Source organism: Rattus rattus, chromosome 3 (genome assembly GCF_011064425.1).
Source record: "Rattus rattus isolate New Zealand chromosome 3, Rrattus_CSIRO_v1, whole genome shotgun sequence".
Taxonomy (NCBI): Eukaryota; Metazoa; Chordata; class Mammalia; order Rodentia; family Muridae; genus Rattus; species Rattus rattus.
The window spans coordinates 62,367,232-62,381,049 of record NC_046156.1 but is presented as its reverse complement, the minus strand read 5'-3'; the positions used below and the strand labels follow the sequence as shown (position 1 = coordinate 62,381,049).

General features: G+C 47.3%; 2 protein-coding genes across 7 annotated transcripts in view; one reads left to right on the top strand and one right to left on the bottom strand.

Annotated features, from left to right (window-relative positions):
• Pogz (pogo transposable element derived with ZNF domain) overlaps positions 1–8,227 on the top strand; it is a 44,187-nt gene extending 35,960 nt beyond the window's left edge. For all 6 annotated transcript variants that reach the window (XM_032897802.1, XM_032897804.1, XM_032897800.1 and 3 more), the window contains 9 exons: positions 288–388; positions 816–962; positions 2,337–2,471; positions 2,585–2,754; positions 2,904–3,044; positions 3,813–3,869; positions 4,012–4,124; positions 4,453–4,477; positions 4,593–8,227. In XM_032897802.1, coding sequence (XP_032753693.1) covers positions 288–388; positions 816–962; positions 2,337–2,471; positions 2,585–2,754; positions 2,904–3,044; positions 3,813–3,869; positions 4,012–4,124; positions 4,453–4,477; positions 4,593–6,264 — 2,561 coding nt within the window. In that variant the 3' untranslated portion in view covers positions 6,265–8,227. The remainder of the gene's footprint in view (positions 1–287; positions 389–815; positions 963–2,336; positions 2,472–2,584; positions 2,755–2,903; positions 3,045–3,812; positions 3,870–4,011; positions 4,125–4,452; positions 4,478–4,592) is intronic.
• A 2,040-nt stretch (positions 8,228–10,267) lies between these two features.
• On the bottom strand, positions 10,268–12,992 carry Psmb4 (proteasome 20S subunit beta 4). The gene is made up of 7 exons (XM_032897799.1): positions 12,796–12,992; positions 12,467–12,673; positions 12,105–12,251; positions 11,649–11,730; positions 10,929–11,045; positions 10,605–10,693; positions 10,268–10,386 (listed from the first exon to the last, which is right to left on the bottom strand). Exons 1-7 carry the CDS (start codon positions 12,933–12,935, stop codon positions 10,374–10,376), a joined length of 795 nt encoding a protein of 264 aa, XP_032753690.1. The 5' UTR covers positions 12,936–12,992; the 3' UTR covers positions 10,268–10,373.
• Between the last annotated feature and the right edge of the window lie 826 nt (positions 12,993–13,818).

Below are 13,818 nucleotides of genomic sequence, written 5' to 3'. Positions count from 1 at the left end.
AGGTCACTGTATAGTGACAACAGTGGGTATGACTGAGAGAAGAGATAGGAAATGGGCAGAAGGAGAATGTGATCTCAGAGCAAAGAGGGAATGTCTGGTTTAAAGTGGAACTAGGTCACAGTCTAGACTAGAGCTTTGCTTTAAACGGCTGAGTTAGACATAGGAACATTAATTGTCATCAGCAGCACAAACGTCAGAGCAGACGCAGTGTGCAGGTGTGATGTGTTGGTAGATCTTGAGAGGTCTGATCCACATCTAGGTGCATGCCTCAATTATTTTTCTTCCAGCCAAGTGCAAGATCTGTGAGTGGGCCTTTGAAAGCGAGCCCTTGTTTCTCCAGCATATGAAAGACACCCACAAGCCTGGAGAGATGCCTTATGTTTGTCAGGTAATGCCTTTTTCTTCAGAGCATTTTAGCCATTTTGTTTTCAAACTGATTGTAAAGAATCCACTAGTGGATATTCCTAAATACCCACTGTGGACCTTCCATTTAGCACTCTGAGGAGATGTGGGAAGAGTAATAAATAACACTTAGTTAGGACTTCCTAGAAAATAATGCCAGACAAGGGGCTGCTATCTCCTGAGCTTCCCTGCTGGGATGAGGATGCTTTTTTTATTTCCTTGGGAAATGGGCTGTTGTCAGATGCTGCTGTCCTTTGTTTCCATCACAGCTAACTTTGCCATCTCCACAGATCTCCATTGCAAAGAACCATGATGTCTGTGTGTTTAAGAATGCACTGCTATCTTTGTCGTTATTTCTTGTTCTGGCTCCAGTTGTTCACTCTTACCTTTATTTCCCTTCTTGCATAACTCAGGTGTGTCAATATCGCTCCTCCCTCTACTCAGAGGTAGACGTCCATTTTCGGATGATCCATGAAGACACTCGGCATTTGCTCTGCCCGTATTGCCTAAAAGTCTTCAAAAACGGCAATGCCTTCCAGCAGCACTACATGAGGCACCAGGTATCAGGCACAAGCAATCCTGTATTCTTGTTTGAGGTTTTGGATCCTAGGGTCAGGGTTGAGATAGATAAATAATGTTGATAGAGAAGATAGTATTGTGTTAGTAGCCATCATTCAGTTCCTGCTTCTTGCTACACAGTAGGTTAGATGTTAGTGGTTAGTAGTTAAAGGAAAATATACAAAAAACCATTACGAGGGCTCTGTTAATAGGGAATGATACAGAGAAGCATCTACACATTCTGGGCACCAAAGGGACATCCAGAAAGAAGTGCTGTTTCAGGTCTGAAGGATGAGTAATGAAGGAATAAAATAGGACAGAGAAGTAGTACACCTGAGACAAAAGAAAGGTAAATCTCTGGTGTGTAGGGAGGTGAGAGCTGTTCAGAGTAGATTGTAGGATACAGGGAACATGTTGGAAGCTAGGCGTGGACAGATTATGGGTATTCTCCTAGGCTAGGGAGAGAATTCAAGTTCTGGGGTGATAGGTTCAAGATTTTACACTGCCAGCACTAAGTAATCTAAGTCAGGGTTAGAGCAGAGGGAAACGATTAGGGCAAGGCTTTGATCAGGTAGGAGATGATAGTGGTTACAGCTTTTCCAGTGTAGAAAGGGATGAGTCAAGGGACGGTGCTAAGACAAGACATATTTATGACGTAGAGGTAGACGGCTTAGGTGAGATGGCCCTGAGACAAGCACTGCCTTTGTCAGGCTGTGGACTCCGAAACAGCTGTGTGTGGATGCATTGACTCCATTCCACCTCCTGGAAAAGGGGAAGCAAGAATACAGAGGGGAGTACTATCCTTTGTATGTGACCTTTAAAGGGGTGCAGGTGATAGGGTGCTTGCCTAACAAGGAAGGCCTCAGCTTTTTTGCTTGTATCTCTAGCACCACTAGAACAGACAGAAGCTAAAGGAAACTGCTCTGTGACTGTTGATACACAGTCAGTGAAAAGACGATGGAGATCTGCCTGAGGCAATAGCCAAGAGCCAAGAGCCAGGGCAAACCTAGAGTGTGAGGGGACAGAACGAGAGTTTGAGTTATTGATTTGATAACATGTATATTTTTGTATGCTTTAAAAATCAAAAAGAATGTCCAGGAATAGGTAGTACTGTCTGCGGTGCTAAGATCACCTAGGCAAGCAAGCGTGTGTCCCGCCCATGTACTCCACGTCAAGGAGGAGAGACTGTGCTGTGTGTGCTGGCCTGCACTGTGGAATGTGAGAGAAGGTTCTCCGTGATAGCCTTTCTCGTCCTGAATGGTTCTTTTCTCATTCTTACTAAATTCTCAACACAGAAGGGAAGATTGATGTTGATTTTGATCCACTGGAAACCTTTAAGCAATTCTTGTCTGTTTTTTTGCTTTTCTCCACTTCAGAAGAGAAATGTTTATCACTGCAACAAATGCCGGCTGCAGTTTCTCTTTGCCAAGGACAAAATTGAACACAAGCTTCAGCACCATAAAACCTTCCGTAAGCCTAAGCAACTGGAAGGCTTGAAACCAGGCACCAAGGTAAGAGTTTGCCAGATGTTGCTGTCACAGACTCAGGGAGGGTAAGAATGAGGTGGACAGAATCCTGGGGTTTCCTGTGAGTGCCATCTAATTGTTCTTCCCTTGATTCTCAGGTGACAATCCGGGCTTCCCGGGGGCAGCCACGAACTGTTCCTGTGTCTTCAAATGATGCACCTTCTGGCGCTTTGCAGGAGGCAGCACCACTGACCTCCGCTGACCCCCTACCTGTCTTCCTTTACCCTCCTGTCCAACGCAATGTCCAGAAGAGAGCTGTCAGGAAAATGTCAGTGCCTCCTTCTAATGCTAGGCGGGTGGGAACTACCTGGGCAGGGTATTTCCTGACAGCCAAGCAATCAGAGATAGTCTTTCAGGATCAAAAATGTTGTGATTTGGTGATACCTGAGGGAGTAATGTCATTTTTGTTTTTGACAGGAGCGTCATGGGCCGGCAGACGTGTCTGGAGTGCAGCTTTGAGATTCCAGATTTCCCTAACCATTTCCCTACCTACGTGCATTGTTCTCTCTGTCGCTATAGCACCTGCTGCTCTCGAGCTTATGCCAATCACATGATCAAGTAAGTCGTGAGCAAACCAGGATTTCTAGTTTGAAGTCCAAAATTCATTTAATTGCTTCCCATTTCTATTTTGTTTCTTTCTTCATCTTTTTTTTTTTTCTTTTCTTTTTTTCGGAGCTGAGGACCGAACCCAGGTCCTTGTGCTTGCTAGGCAAGCGCTCTACCGCTGAGCTAAATCCCCAATCCCTCTTTCTTCATCTTTTAAAACTGTCCATCTTTTCTTGGAAGGTAAAAGAGCAAACCATATTTAGTTGGCTCTGTTAGTCTGTGCTCCAGGTCCCCAGGGCCTTGTCACTGCAGGTGCAGCCTGAGCACTGGATCGGAGTTGTTAGAACTGCTGGGCCTGGGGGTTGGGGATTTAGCTCAGTGGTAGAGCGCTTGCCTAGCAAGCACAAAGCCCTGGGTTCGGTCCCCAGCTCCTAAAAAAAGAAAAAAGAAAAAAAGAAAAAGAAAAAAAAAGAACTGCTGGGCCTTACATACTTCATTCGATCAGATATCACATTTCAACAGCAACTTCCCCTCCCCCCAGTCTTCCTCCACCCTCCCTTCTGCCCCATATCCACACCCTTCCACTTCTCAGAAAAGAGCAGGCTTCCCAGTGACACCATTCTTAGGTCTATCCTAGACCCGGATTAAAATGTGAATTGTGATTGGTCCTCTGGTTATTTCATGTTTATATTGAAGTTTGAGAGGCCTGATGGTCAGACTGGTTTGGATTGAGAAGGCATCTCCTTGGCTGTAACTCTCTGCTTTTTTTGTCTTTATCAGCAATCATGTTCCACGGAAGAGTCCCAAGTATCTGGCTTTGTTTAAAAATTTTGTAAGGTAATAAAACACTTTTTGGTACTGTCAAGTCTTTTTATGTAGAATGGTTATGTGACTCACTTCCATATTAAGCCTCTGAGTTTAACTTTGTTTAGTGTTACTGCTGTCCGTATCTAATCTACCCTTGGTCCTCTTCCCACAGTGGAATCAAGCTGGCCTGCACTTCGTGTACCTTTGCTACCTCCGTGGGAGATGCCATGGCCAAGCATTTGGTGTTCAACCCCTCCCACAGATCTAGCAACATCTTACCACGGGGTAAGTGGGGGAACTGGGATTGGGGGTAAGGGGTCACCCCGTGTGAGCCGGAGCAGCGTCTTCTCAGGCCCTAGTCACTGTTTAGTGCACGCTGTTGCAGACTATGAACATTCTAACTGGGGAAGGCTGCCCCGGGAGGAGCTGGTACGGGGCTAGCATGTTAAAATCTCAAGTCTCGGGGTTGGGGACTTAGCTGTGCAAGGCCCTGGGTTCAGTCCCCAGCTCCGAAAAGAAAAAAGAAAAAGAAAAAAGAGAAATCTCAAGTCTCTGGAATGCTTTTCATTGTCCCCAGTGAGCTAACCTTTTTTTTTTAATCTCATTTTCCCAGGGCTCAGTTGGATGTCTTACTCGAGGTAATGGTCATTTCATGTTCACTTTGCACAGAGTCTGCTCTTACAAATACTACGATTTAAATCCTGAAGTGTAACCGACGCTTCTGTTCTCTGCCTCCTGTCCCCATTCCCTTAGGCTTGGCCAGACTCCTGAACGAGTGTTGGACCGGAGCATGAAGAATACTTATCTTCCACCTCCGCTCCTCCCTAACAAAGCTGCCACTGTGAAGCCTGTAGGAGCCACCTCAGCAGAGCCTCAGGAGCTGGCAGGCCCTGTGCTCCAGGCACTTCCATCCCCAGCCTCTACTGCAACCCCACCAGCAACCCCCACTCACCCACAGCCCTCGGCCCTGCCGCCCTTGGCCACAGAGGGGACTGAGTGTCTGAATGTCAATGAACAGGAGGAGGGAAGCCCTGTCACCCAGGAGCCTGAACCAGCATCAGGTGCTGGAGGTGGCAGTGGGGTTGGCAAGAAAGAGCAGCTGTCTGTGAAGAAGCTCCGGGTAGTGCTGTTTGCCCTGTGCTGCAACACAGAGCAGGCGGCTGAACACTTCCGAAACCCCCAGCGGCGAATTCGCCGTTGGCTTCGACGCTTTCAGGCCTCTCAGGGAGAGAATTTAGAGGGCAAATATCTCAGCTTTGAGGCAGAAGAAAAACTGGCTGAATGGGTGCTGATCCAGAGAGAGCAGCAGCTCCCTGTAAATGAAGAGACCTTGTTTCAGAAGGCCACCAAAATCGGACGCTCTTTGGAAGGGGGATTTAAGATCTCCTATGAGTGGGCTGTGCGCTTTATGCTCCGGCACCACCTCACTCCCCATGCCCGGCGAGCTGTAGCCCACACGTTACCGAAGCATGTAGCAGAAAATGCTGGACTCTTCATTGAGTTTGTGCAGCGGCAGATTCACAACCAAGACTTACCTTTGTCTATGATTGTGGCTATCGATGAGATCTCTTTGTTTCTGGACACAGAGGTGCTGAGCAGTGATGACCGGAAGGAGAACGCTCTGCAGACAGTGGGCACAGGGGAGCCTTGGTGTGACGTCGTGCTGGCTATCCTAGCAGATGGCACTGTCCTCCCCACCCTGGTTTTCTTCCGAGGACAAGCGAATCGGCTTGCTAATGTGCCAGACTCTATATTACTAGAGGCCAAAGACAGTGGCTATAGTGATGATGAAATCATGGAGCTTTGGTCCACCCGTGTATGGAAGAAGCACACAGCTTGTCAGCACAGCAAAAGCATGCTGGTGATGGACTGTCATCGCACTCACTTGTCAGAAGAGGTGCTGGCCCTGCTCAGTGCCTCTAGCACTTTGCCTGCGGTGGTTCCCGCAGGCTGTAGCTCTAAAATCCAGCCACTAGACGTGTGCATCAAACGAACTGTTAAGAACTTCCTGCACAAAAAGTGGAAGGAGCAGGCTCGGGAAATGGCAGATGCTGCTTGTGATTCTGATGTCTTGCTTCAGCTGGTGTTGGTCTGGCTGGGTGAGGTGCTGAGTGTCATTGGGGACTCCCCAGAGCTAGTTCAGCGGTCCTTCCTTGTGGCTAGTGTTCTGCCAGGCCCTGATGGCAACGTTAACTCACCCACACGCAACGCTGACATGCAGGAGGAGCTCATTGCCTCCCTCGAGGAGCAGCTAAAGCTAAATGGAGAACAGTCCGAGGAGCACTCAGCTTCTGCCCCCCGACCCAGGTCATCGCCTGAAGAGACAGTTGAGCCTGAAAGCCTTCATCAGCTTTTTGAGGGAGAAAGTGAGACGGAGTCTTTCTATGGCTTTGAGGAAGCTGACCTAGATCTGATGGAGATTTAGGTGCTGAGGCTATGGAATCATTGAATCGAGTAGGAAAGTTGAGGGAGGTTAGAGGGGCTTAGACAGGAGGGGTACCAGTGGGGTACTCGGTTTATAATTTCAGTTTATGCCACCACTCCCGACATTGCCTCTTCCTGTGAACTTGTGGGTTATTATGAACACCAGTCAGTAATGATCAGTTCTGAGCCGAGGAGCTGGCCCATGGTTACTCCTGCTAAAACCATGTTTTTGTGACCCTTTTTTCTTCTTTAATTTAAATCACTGTGTTTGCTATTTTTCGGACAAAATCTAGGAAAACAATCCTTTGTGGACAAATATTAAGTTGTTTTGTTTCCCCTTTTACCTCAATTGTATCATAGTATTTCTGGGTTTTGTTTGTTTTCCTGTGTGGCCGATGTCTTTGGGCATGACACTATAATCATTGTTAACATGAGAACGTTGCTGCAGATGGAAAGAAGAGTATGTAGCTCACAAGCTGGCTTATTTACAAATGTGGATACGTTTTTTTCATTGTGGTCTTAACACTTTTATATAAAAATGAAAATGAAAAATGAATCCCACTGAACTCTTTCCTTCTCCATTCCCCTCCCTCTTCAGAGGTGTTGGTCTCCTCAGCAGCTCTAGATATAAAATTGTGGCTTTAAAAAGTGCATGAACCACCTTGAAACATCCAGAATGGATAGATATTTCTGTCCTCACCACCCTCCACCAAAATACAACAGAAACAATATTTTTTTGTACTTGTGACCCTTGACCCTTTTCCTGATTTTCACACCATTCTTCACTCTGGACAAAGGAGCACATGTGTCCCTAGCAAGCAAGAGCTGCTGAGTGAGGCGATGAGTGTTCAGGTGGAAGCCATTCCTAGTCTCTGTCTTCAGCCAGCCCCCTGCTGTAGTCCCTGCTCTGTTGAACTCTGTTGTCCTGTGAAGCTCGTCCCCACAGCACGCCTGCCCATCACAGGTCCAACTGGCATATGTTACATGTTGACTAAGCAGACAGACTGCTCGAACTCCTGCTTACACGTGGCTTTCCTGTCCCTCGTTCAGAGAAGAACTGGATGTGAAAAGCATAGAGGTGTGCACAGAGAAAGACAAGAATCTTTATTTTTCACTGCCAACTTCAAGGAAAATTTTTCTACAGTTTGCATGAGGGATTTTTTTTTTTTAAAGAAAATATGTACTCGTGGTGATAAACCAAAATGTACTGTACCATAGAGGAGACAAAACACCAAGTCTACCTTTCCCACAGCCACATGGTTCTTGTCAGTCCTGAGAGCCAAGGAGGCAGCCTGCACAAGCGTGTAAGTGTTCATCTTTAAAGTGTACATAAGTGGAGCATTTACTAAAATGAGAGGAAAGGATTTATAAACTTTTCTATGTCCCCATTGAATAGGCTTTCATAGGCTGGGAGATACTCAAGGCGAGCAGGCCTGGTGGCACAGGTGTGTGGCATTTGTGACCACCACTCCTCTCCCTGCAGTTTTTGTTATCTTTAACTCCCAGCATATGATAACACAGTGAACAGGACTGATCCCAGAAGTTTGGCCAGCTCTAAACCCATGGCGTTGGAGATCTGAACTGAGAACCCACCTGGACTTCTGTTCCCAGCTTTTTGTGTAATGCCATTTTCTTGATGACGGACTACACTTCAGAGCCAACCTTCTGCCTTTGAGAAAGCTGGAGAACTGTAAATGGTCACTTGAATCTACAGCCTAATCCTCTTTGGTCGTCTCTGCAGCAGCCACAGCCTTAGCAGAGCTGGGTTCCTGGCCTCTGCACATTGACTTTGGATGGGTAATTTTTTTTTTTTTTAAAGATCATGGTAACCGTGAATCGGCTGGGTTTTGGCAAGCAAGTTGTCTTTGTGGACTCTGCCTGCATGGCTTAGTAGTAGAAGGAAGGTTTTTTGGTTTTGTTTTTTTATAATTCAGTTTAATCAATAAACATGTATTTATTGACAACTTTCTGTGTTAAGTATATCAGAGTTTCCAATTGAACACCCAAGATTTCCTTTGTGTGAACTTGTCTGCAGCTGTCTGTGCCACATTTGATAGCATCATGCAGAAGACCCATGATTGTCATTTTTAAAAGCCAAGGTTCAGGGCTGGAGAGATGACTCAGTGGTTAAGAGCACTCATTGACTGCTCTTCCAGAGGTTCTGAGTTCAAGTCCCAGCAACCACATGGTGACTCACAACCATCCGTAATGGGATCTGGTGCCCTGTTCTGTGGTGTCTGAACAGCTACAGTGTGCTCATATAAATAAAATAAATCTTTAAAAAAAAAAAATCAAGGTTCAGTGGGGCGGTGGTGGTACACACCTTTAATCCCAGCACTGGGGAGGCAGAGACTGGTATATCTGAGTTTGGGACTAACTTGGTTGTAATGATTTCCAGGACAGCCAGAGTTACAGAGAAATTCTGTTTTGGAAGATATCAAAATACAAAAATAAGGGTTTAAAACCACCCCGGGGATAGGACAGGATTAATTTCCAAATGAAACAGCTACACTTAATTAGAATTCATTTTTTTTCTTGTGTTGAATGTAGGCACCTCATACTATTAAACCATGCACCAAGTTCAGGACAACTCTTGAACCTCCTGCCATCTTGTGGGATCTGGGAATTAAATTTGGGCCTTCAGGCATAGGTGTGAATTCAGGACCAAGTGTGGGCTGTCAATCCTCACTCTCCACCCTATCTGAGCCCTTTGTTAGCCAGGCCAAGCTACCAGCTTGGCCCTCAAGTTTACAGGGCACCTCCTGTTGCTGGGATTACGTATACTTGATCTACATTGTCCAGCTTTTCCATGGGTTCTGGAGATTCAAATCCAGGTCTTCTGAGTAAATGCTAGCAACTTGAGCTATCTCCCAGATCCACCTAAGTTTTTGTAATGATTTTAGTTATGTATATGTATATGGGTATGTATTTAAGTGCAGGTGCTCACGGGGCCAATCATCAGATGTCGTCTGGAGCTGCAGTGAGATGCATGTGAGCCACAGATCACATGGGTACTGGGACTCAAACGCAGATCAAGCCTGCCCTCTGCAAGGGTAGTAACTGCACTCAGATGCCAAGCCACCTCTGCAGCTTCCCACTCAGGACTTCCTAACGAGCACGTGCTTCTTCAGAGAACCGGGTGCTTATACCATGCATCGGTTAGATGTGTTTACTCAGTATCTTCTAATGTAAGGTTCTATGTGTAGGTGTAGGGCTGAGCTCTGCTACACCCAGGCCTCCTGTCTCTCAAAGTGCACTTTAATCAAAGTCAGGTTTGCAGCCATCATTAACACTCCCTCCTAAACAAAAAACAAGATTCACCTAGAATTTAGTGAATGGGAGAAAATGAATAGAATCTTGTATAAACCCATTGTGTTATCAAAATGAAGTCAAACCTACAAAAACTGGCTCTATGACAATCTGGGGGGTCTTCTGTATTGTCATGCATAAGAATCCTGTACTTGTTAGGAGACATGGCCACCTCTAATCCCACACTTGAGAAGCTGAGGCAGAAAGGACTGCCCTGAGTCCCAGGCCAGCCTCAGGGAAGTGACTGCCTTGCAGGCATGAGGACTTGAGTTGACGCAGCATCATGTGCTATGACGTGCATATTTAAAATCCCAGCTTAGGGCAGTCAAAGACAGGATCCGTGTGGCCTAACGGTCAGTCAGTCTAGCTGAACTGGTAAGCCCAGATTCATACAAACCATGTCCAAAAAAACAACAAAAAAAGCTGGAGGATGATTGAGAAAGACTTGATGTCCACCTCTGGGCACATACATGAAGTGCTAAATGGTGCTCTCCAGGAAACAGCAGACATGGTACAAACCAGTACTTGGTAGCTGAGACCTTGCTGTGACCACGTCAGAATGAAAACACTGAATTGTCAGGCATGGCAGAAGCTTTTACCTCTAGCATTTCAGAGGCAGACAGATTTCCGAGTTTCAGGTAAGCCTGGGCTTTATATAGTGAGATCCTGTTTCAAAACAAAAAACCCAACTCAGCAACACTTCAAAGGACTGATTTATTTTTTTACAAAAGTCTGCCTTTGAGCCAGCTACAGTCACGTTCCCAAGGGCCAAGCTTCAACTCTGGACACTTCATCTGGATTTCATTCAAAGCCACTAAAAAAAGAAACATTTAGGAAAAGTGAAGTATTAAGGTCTCAGCTTCTGAAGGAGCTCCTCCTCCAAAACCATCCACCTGGAGTTTCCCCTGTCCCCAACCTGGAGAGGAGCTCCCTCCAAAATCACCCAGAGTTTCTGCTTGAGCCCTCCAGAAGGGCCAGCCCTGGGAAAGCCAACAGCTTCCCCGCTCTGCCCATCTCCTGCAGGTCAGTTACCTGATCATGTGAGCAATGTCCCAGTTGGTCTGTGCTGACAGTGGTCCCTCTATCTCCACACCTTTTTCAGTTACAGTAGCAACTTGAAACTGCAAGAAGGCAAAGCGAGCAATGAAAACCCCAGTCCGGACAAAGATCAAACAGAAGGCTGTCCTTCATTTGCAAAACAGCAGTCCCAGAATTTGCACTTTAGTTTTTAGGACAGCATCCCACTATGTAGACCAAGATCGCCTCAAATGCAGAGTCCCACCACCTCTGCGCTGGGACTAGGCATGCAGCACCACGCCTGGCTCCAGAATTTATACCTTGCAGCCCCTTTCTCACCCGGTTATATGAACGAGCGTCTCGGTAGTACAGCACTCGCATGCAGCGCTCCACAAGCTCTCGGGCCTCCGTCTGACTCAGCACCGGTTGCTTCTCTAGAACTTCTCGAAGCAGAGGCTACAGAGGCAGGCAAAGAATTGGAGAAATTAGACACTGGCTTAACAGAAGGCAACCTGCTCCCTCCCACGTCAACAGGCACCAAAGTGAATGACAGTTTTCTCCCCACTGTTTCAGAAGAACTGGGTGCTGGCCTTTTTGTCCAACATTTCTTTTGTATGGGTGTGTGCACATGCATACAGAAGTGAGAAAACAGCTGAGGTGCTGGTTCCATGGTGATCCCAGGCAGGCTGGCAGGCTGTCAGCCTTGGCGGCAAGTGCCTCAACCCAAAGAATCTTTGTTTTGTTTTTGAAATGGGAGTCTTGCTGTGGAGCCTGGTCTGGAACACACAGTCCTCCTGGCCCCAGTCTCCTGTGCACTACTACCACAGAGTGTACAGCTAAGACCCTCTTAAAGAAGGGAGTCCTAGGGCTTCTACTCTGTAACAAGGCCATTCTTCCCATCACTGTTTCTTGTCACTGGAAGGTAATGTAAACATATTCTCCTTATACAAAGAAAACCAGCTGCCCAGCCTTAGGATCCCAGCTTGTCTCTTATCAGAACTCCAAAACATTGGCTTCTCATCTATTTCTCTCTTCCCTGTTGCTAGGCCCACTACTTACCTGAGCCAAGTATGCACCATAACCAGTGGCTAGTGAAGGGGCTTCATAAGCTACACCAAGCATGTCCACATAACCAAGAAAGCTAGAGGGACAAACAGATCAAAGAATTCATTTAATCTTATATTTCTTATGTGACCATGAGAATTAAAAGATGGGAGTTCTCTGGGTTCAAAGAATATGAGGGTAGGGAAGCTGGATGGCTCAGTGGGTAAAAGCACTTGCCACCATGCTTGATGACCCAAGTTTAATCCTTAGAATTCAGAATATAGAAGAGATTGACACACACGCGCACGCACATGCACACACTGTAGTACACAAGCACACATACCAAAAGAAGTGTAAAAAAACAGTTTAAAGGTGGGTGGGGCACAAAAAAAGGAGGAAAAAAACAGTTTAAAAGACTGAAGAGACACTACATAGGTGCTAGCTTAGGCGGTCAAGGAAGTCATCAAATACCTTTCTCCACCAGCATAGCCTCCAATGACCATGGTGTTCCACAGAGGGTTCATCTTGGAGCGGCGACTGTACATGGCCCTTGTCAACCATGAATGGATAGCTCTAGGACTATAGCTATGTCCATCTCCCAACAGCTCCTCATCAATCCTAAATACAATTGGATGAGAAAGGAGTGATAACCGACAGGTTCCCCACCCACTCCTGTTCTACACGCAGTTCTACACTCCCAGATTGCCCCAATTCCAAAAAGTGTTCCAAACATTCACATGAGTCTCAACAATTACCGAAAGTCTCAAGTCCCTCCATCCCACCTACGGGAATAATAAACGGAAGGTTGTCCGATTCACTTGGAGACGACTTACACCATCTGGCCGAGAACTTGCTTCAAATACTGGAAATCAGCATAGTCTCCTGAAGCACCTAGCATAGTGCTGTCGTTGACTCGCATAATACGAGAGATATTGCGGAAACGAGCCAGGGAGCCGTAGGAGCCCAGCATGTCTGCAGCAATCACCACTCCGCAGTCGAACTTCACCCCTAGTACGGATGTCCCAGTCACCATGGGGTTCCTAAAGTATGAAAAGGGTCTCTGAGCGCGGAGGCCGGCGCCCCGATTGCTGCGGCCCTCGCACCGCAGGTCCCCACGTCCCGGCCCGCCGCCCCTTCCCTGCGCGGTTAGAGCGCGACTCACTGGGTCCGAGTGATGGGACCCTCGCAGGGCGCAGACATCGGATCCATGAGGCAGCTGGGGGTGAACGGGACGCGGTAAAACTGCCCCGGAGCCGGACCCCCGGCCCAGTGGCCAGTCCGTGACTCCCAAAGCGCTTCCATCTTAGTCACCACAGCCGAAAAAATGAAAGCGCTCCCGTCACCGGAAGCGGAAGTCGTCGTTTGCCACGCCCCTCTTCTTCCTGTCTGCCACTTCCTTGCGCCAAGACTCAGAGGCACTGTATTAATGAGGCGGTTTGGGGAGTCTTGATCCAGAGTAACCGCTAAGACTGACGGAAATGCAACGTCGCGTCCTCGTCCCACTGCAGTAGGGATGCCTCTCCGCATCTCAGGAGGAGCAGGCCGCGTGGGACAAGCACCAGGACCTGTTATCACGTCCTGTTTGGATCAGTATCCAAAACTCGACTTGAGGGCTGGAGAGATGGTTCAGCAGTTAAGAGCACTAACTGCTCTTCCAGAGGTCCTGAGTTCAATTCCCAGCAACCACACCGTGGCTCACAGCCATCTGTAATAGAATCAGATGCCCTCTTGTGGCGTGTCTGAAGACAGCGACCGTGTACTCACATACAAAACTTGAAGAAGCTCTGAACCCAAGCTTTACTTCCCAAAGCAGGCCCCAAGTAGCAGGAATTATCAACCCATTCGATAGATAAGAAGCCGATGCATGAGATACAGTGGTTTCCCCCGTTACAATCAATAGAGGGTAGAAAAGATACAAACCAAGCAGAAGAGACGGCTCACGTTAAGAGCACTCAGGTTCGAATCTAAGCACCCACGCGGTGGCTGACAACCATCTGTAACTCCAGTTACAGATATCCTCTTCAAGACCCCGAGGGCACCAGGCACTTACAAGGGAGGGAGAGGTGGACAGGGGGATGGGGGGGGGGGAGAGAATGAATCTCATCTTAGTACTTAGAGGGCTGAAACAGAAGGAGTGCCTCCAGTACAAGGCCATTCTGGACTACATTCCGAGCCCAGGCCAAAC

Excerpts from the sequence above, each read along its gene's own strand:
- Psmb4 (XM_032897799.1), bottom strand. The coding sequence starts at position 12,935 with ATGGAAGCGCTTTGGGAGTCACGGACTGGCCACTGGGCCGGGGGTCCG. Across the intron at positions 12,674-12,795 it reads GGTCCCATCACTCGGACCCA|GAACCCCATGGTGACTGGGA; the intron begins GTGAGTCGCGCT and ends TTCATACTTTAG. Across the intron at positions 11,731-12,104 it reads GGCTATGCTGGTGGAGAAAG|CTTTCTTGGTTATGTGGACA; the intron begins GTATTTGATGAC and ends TTGTCCCTCTAG.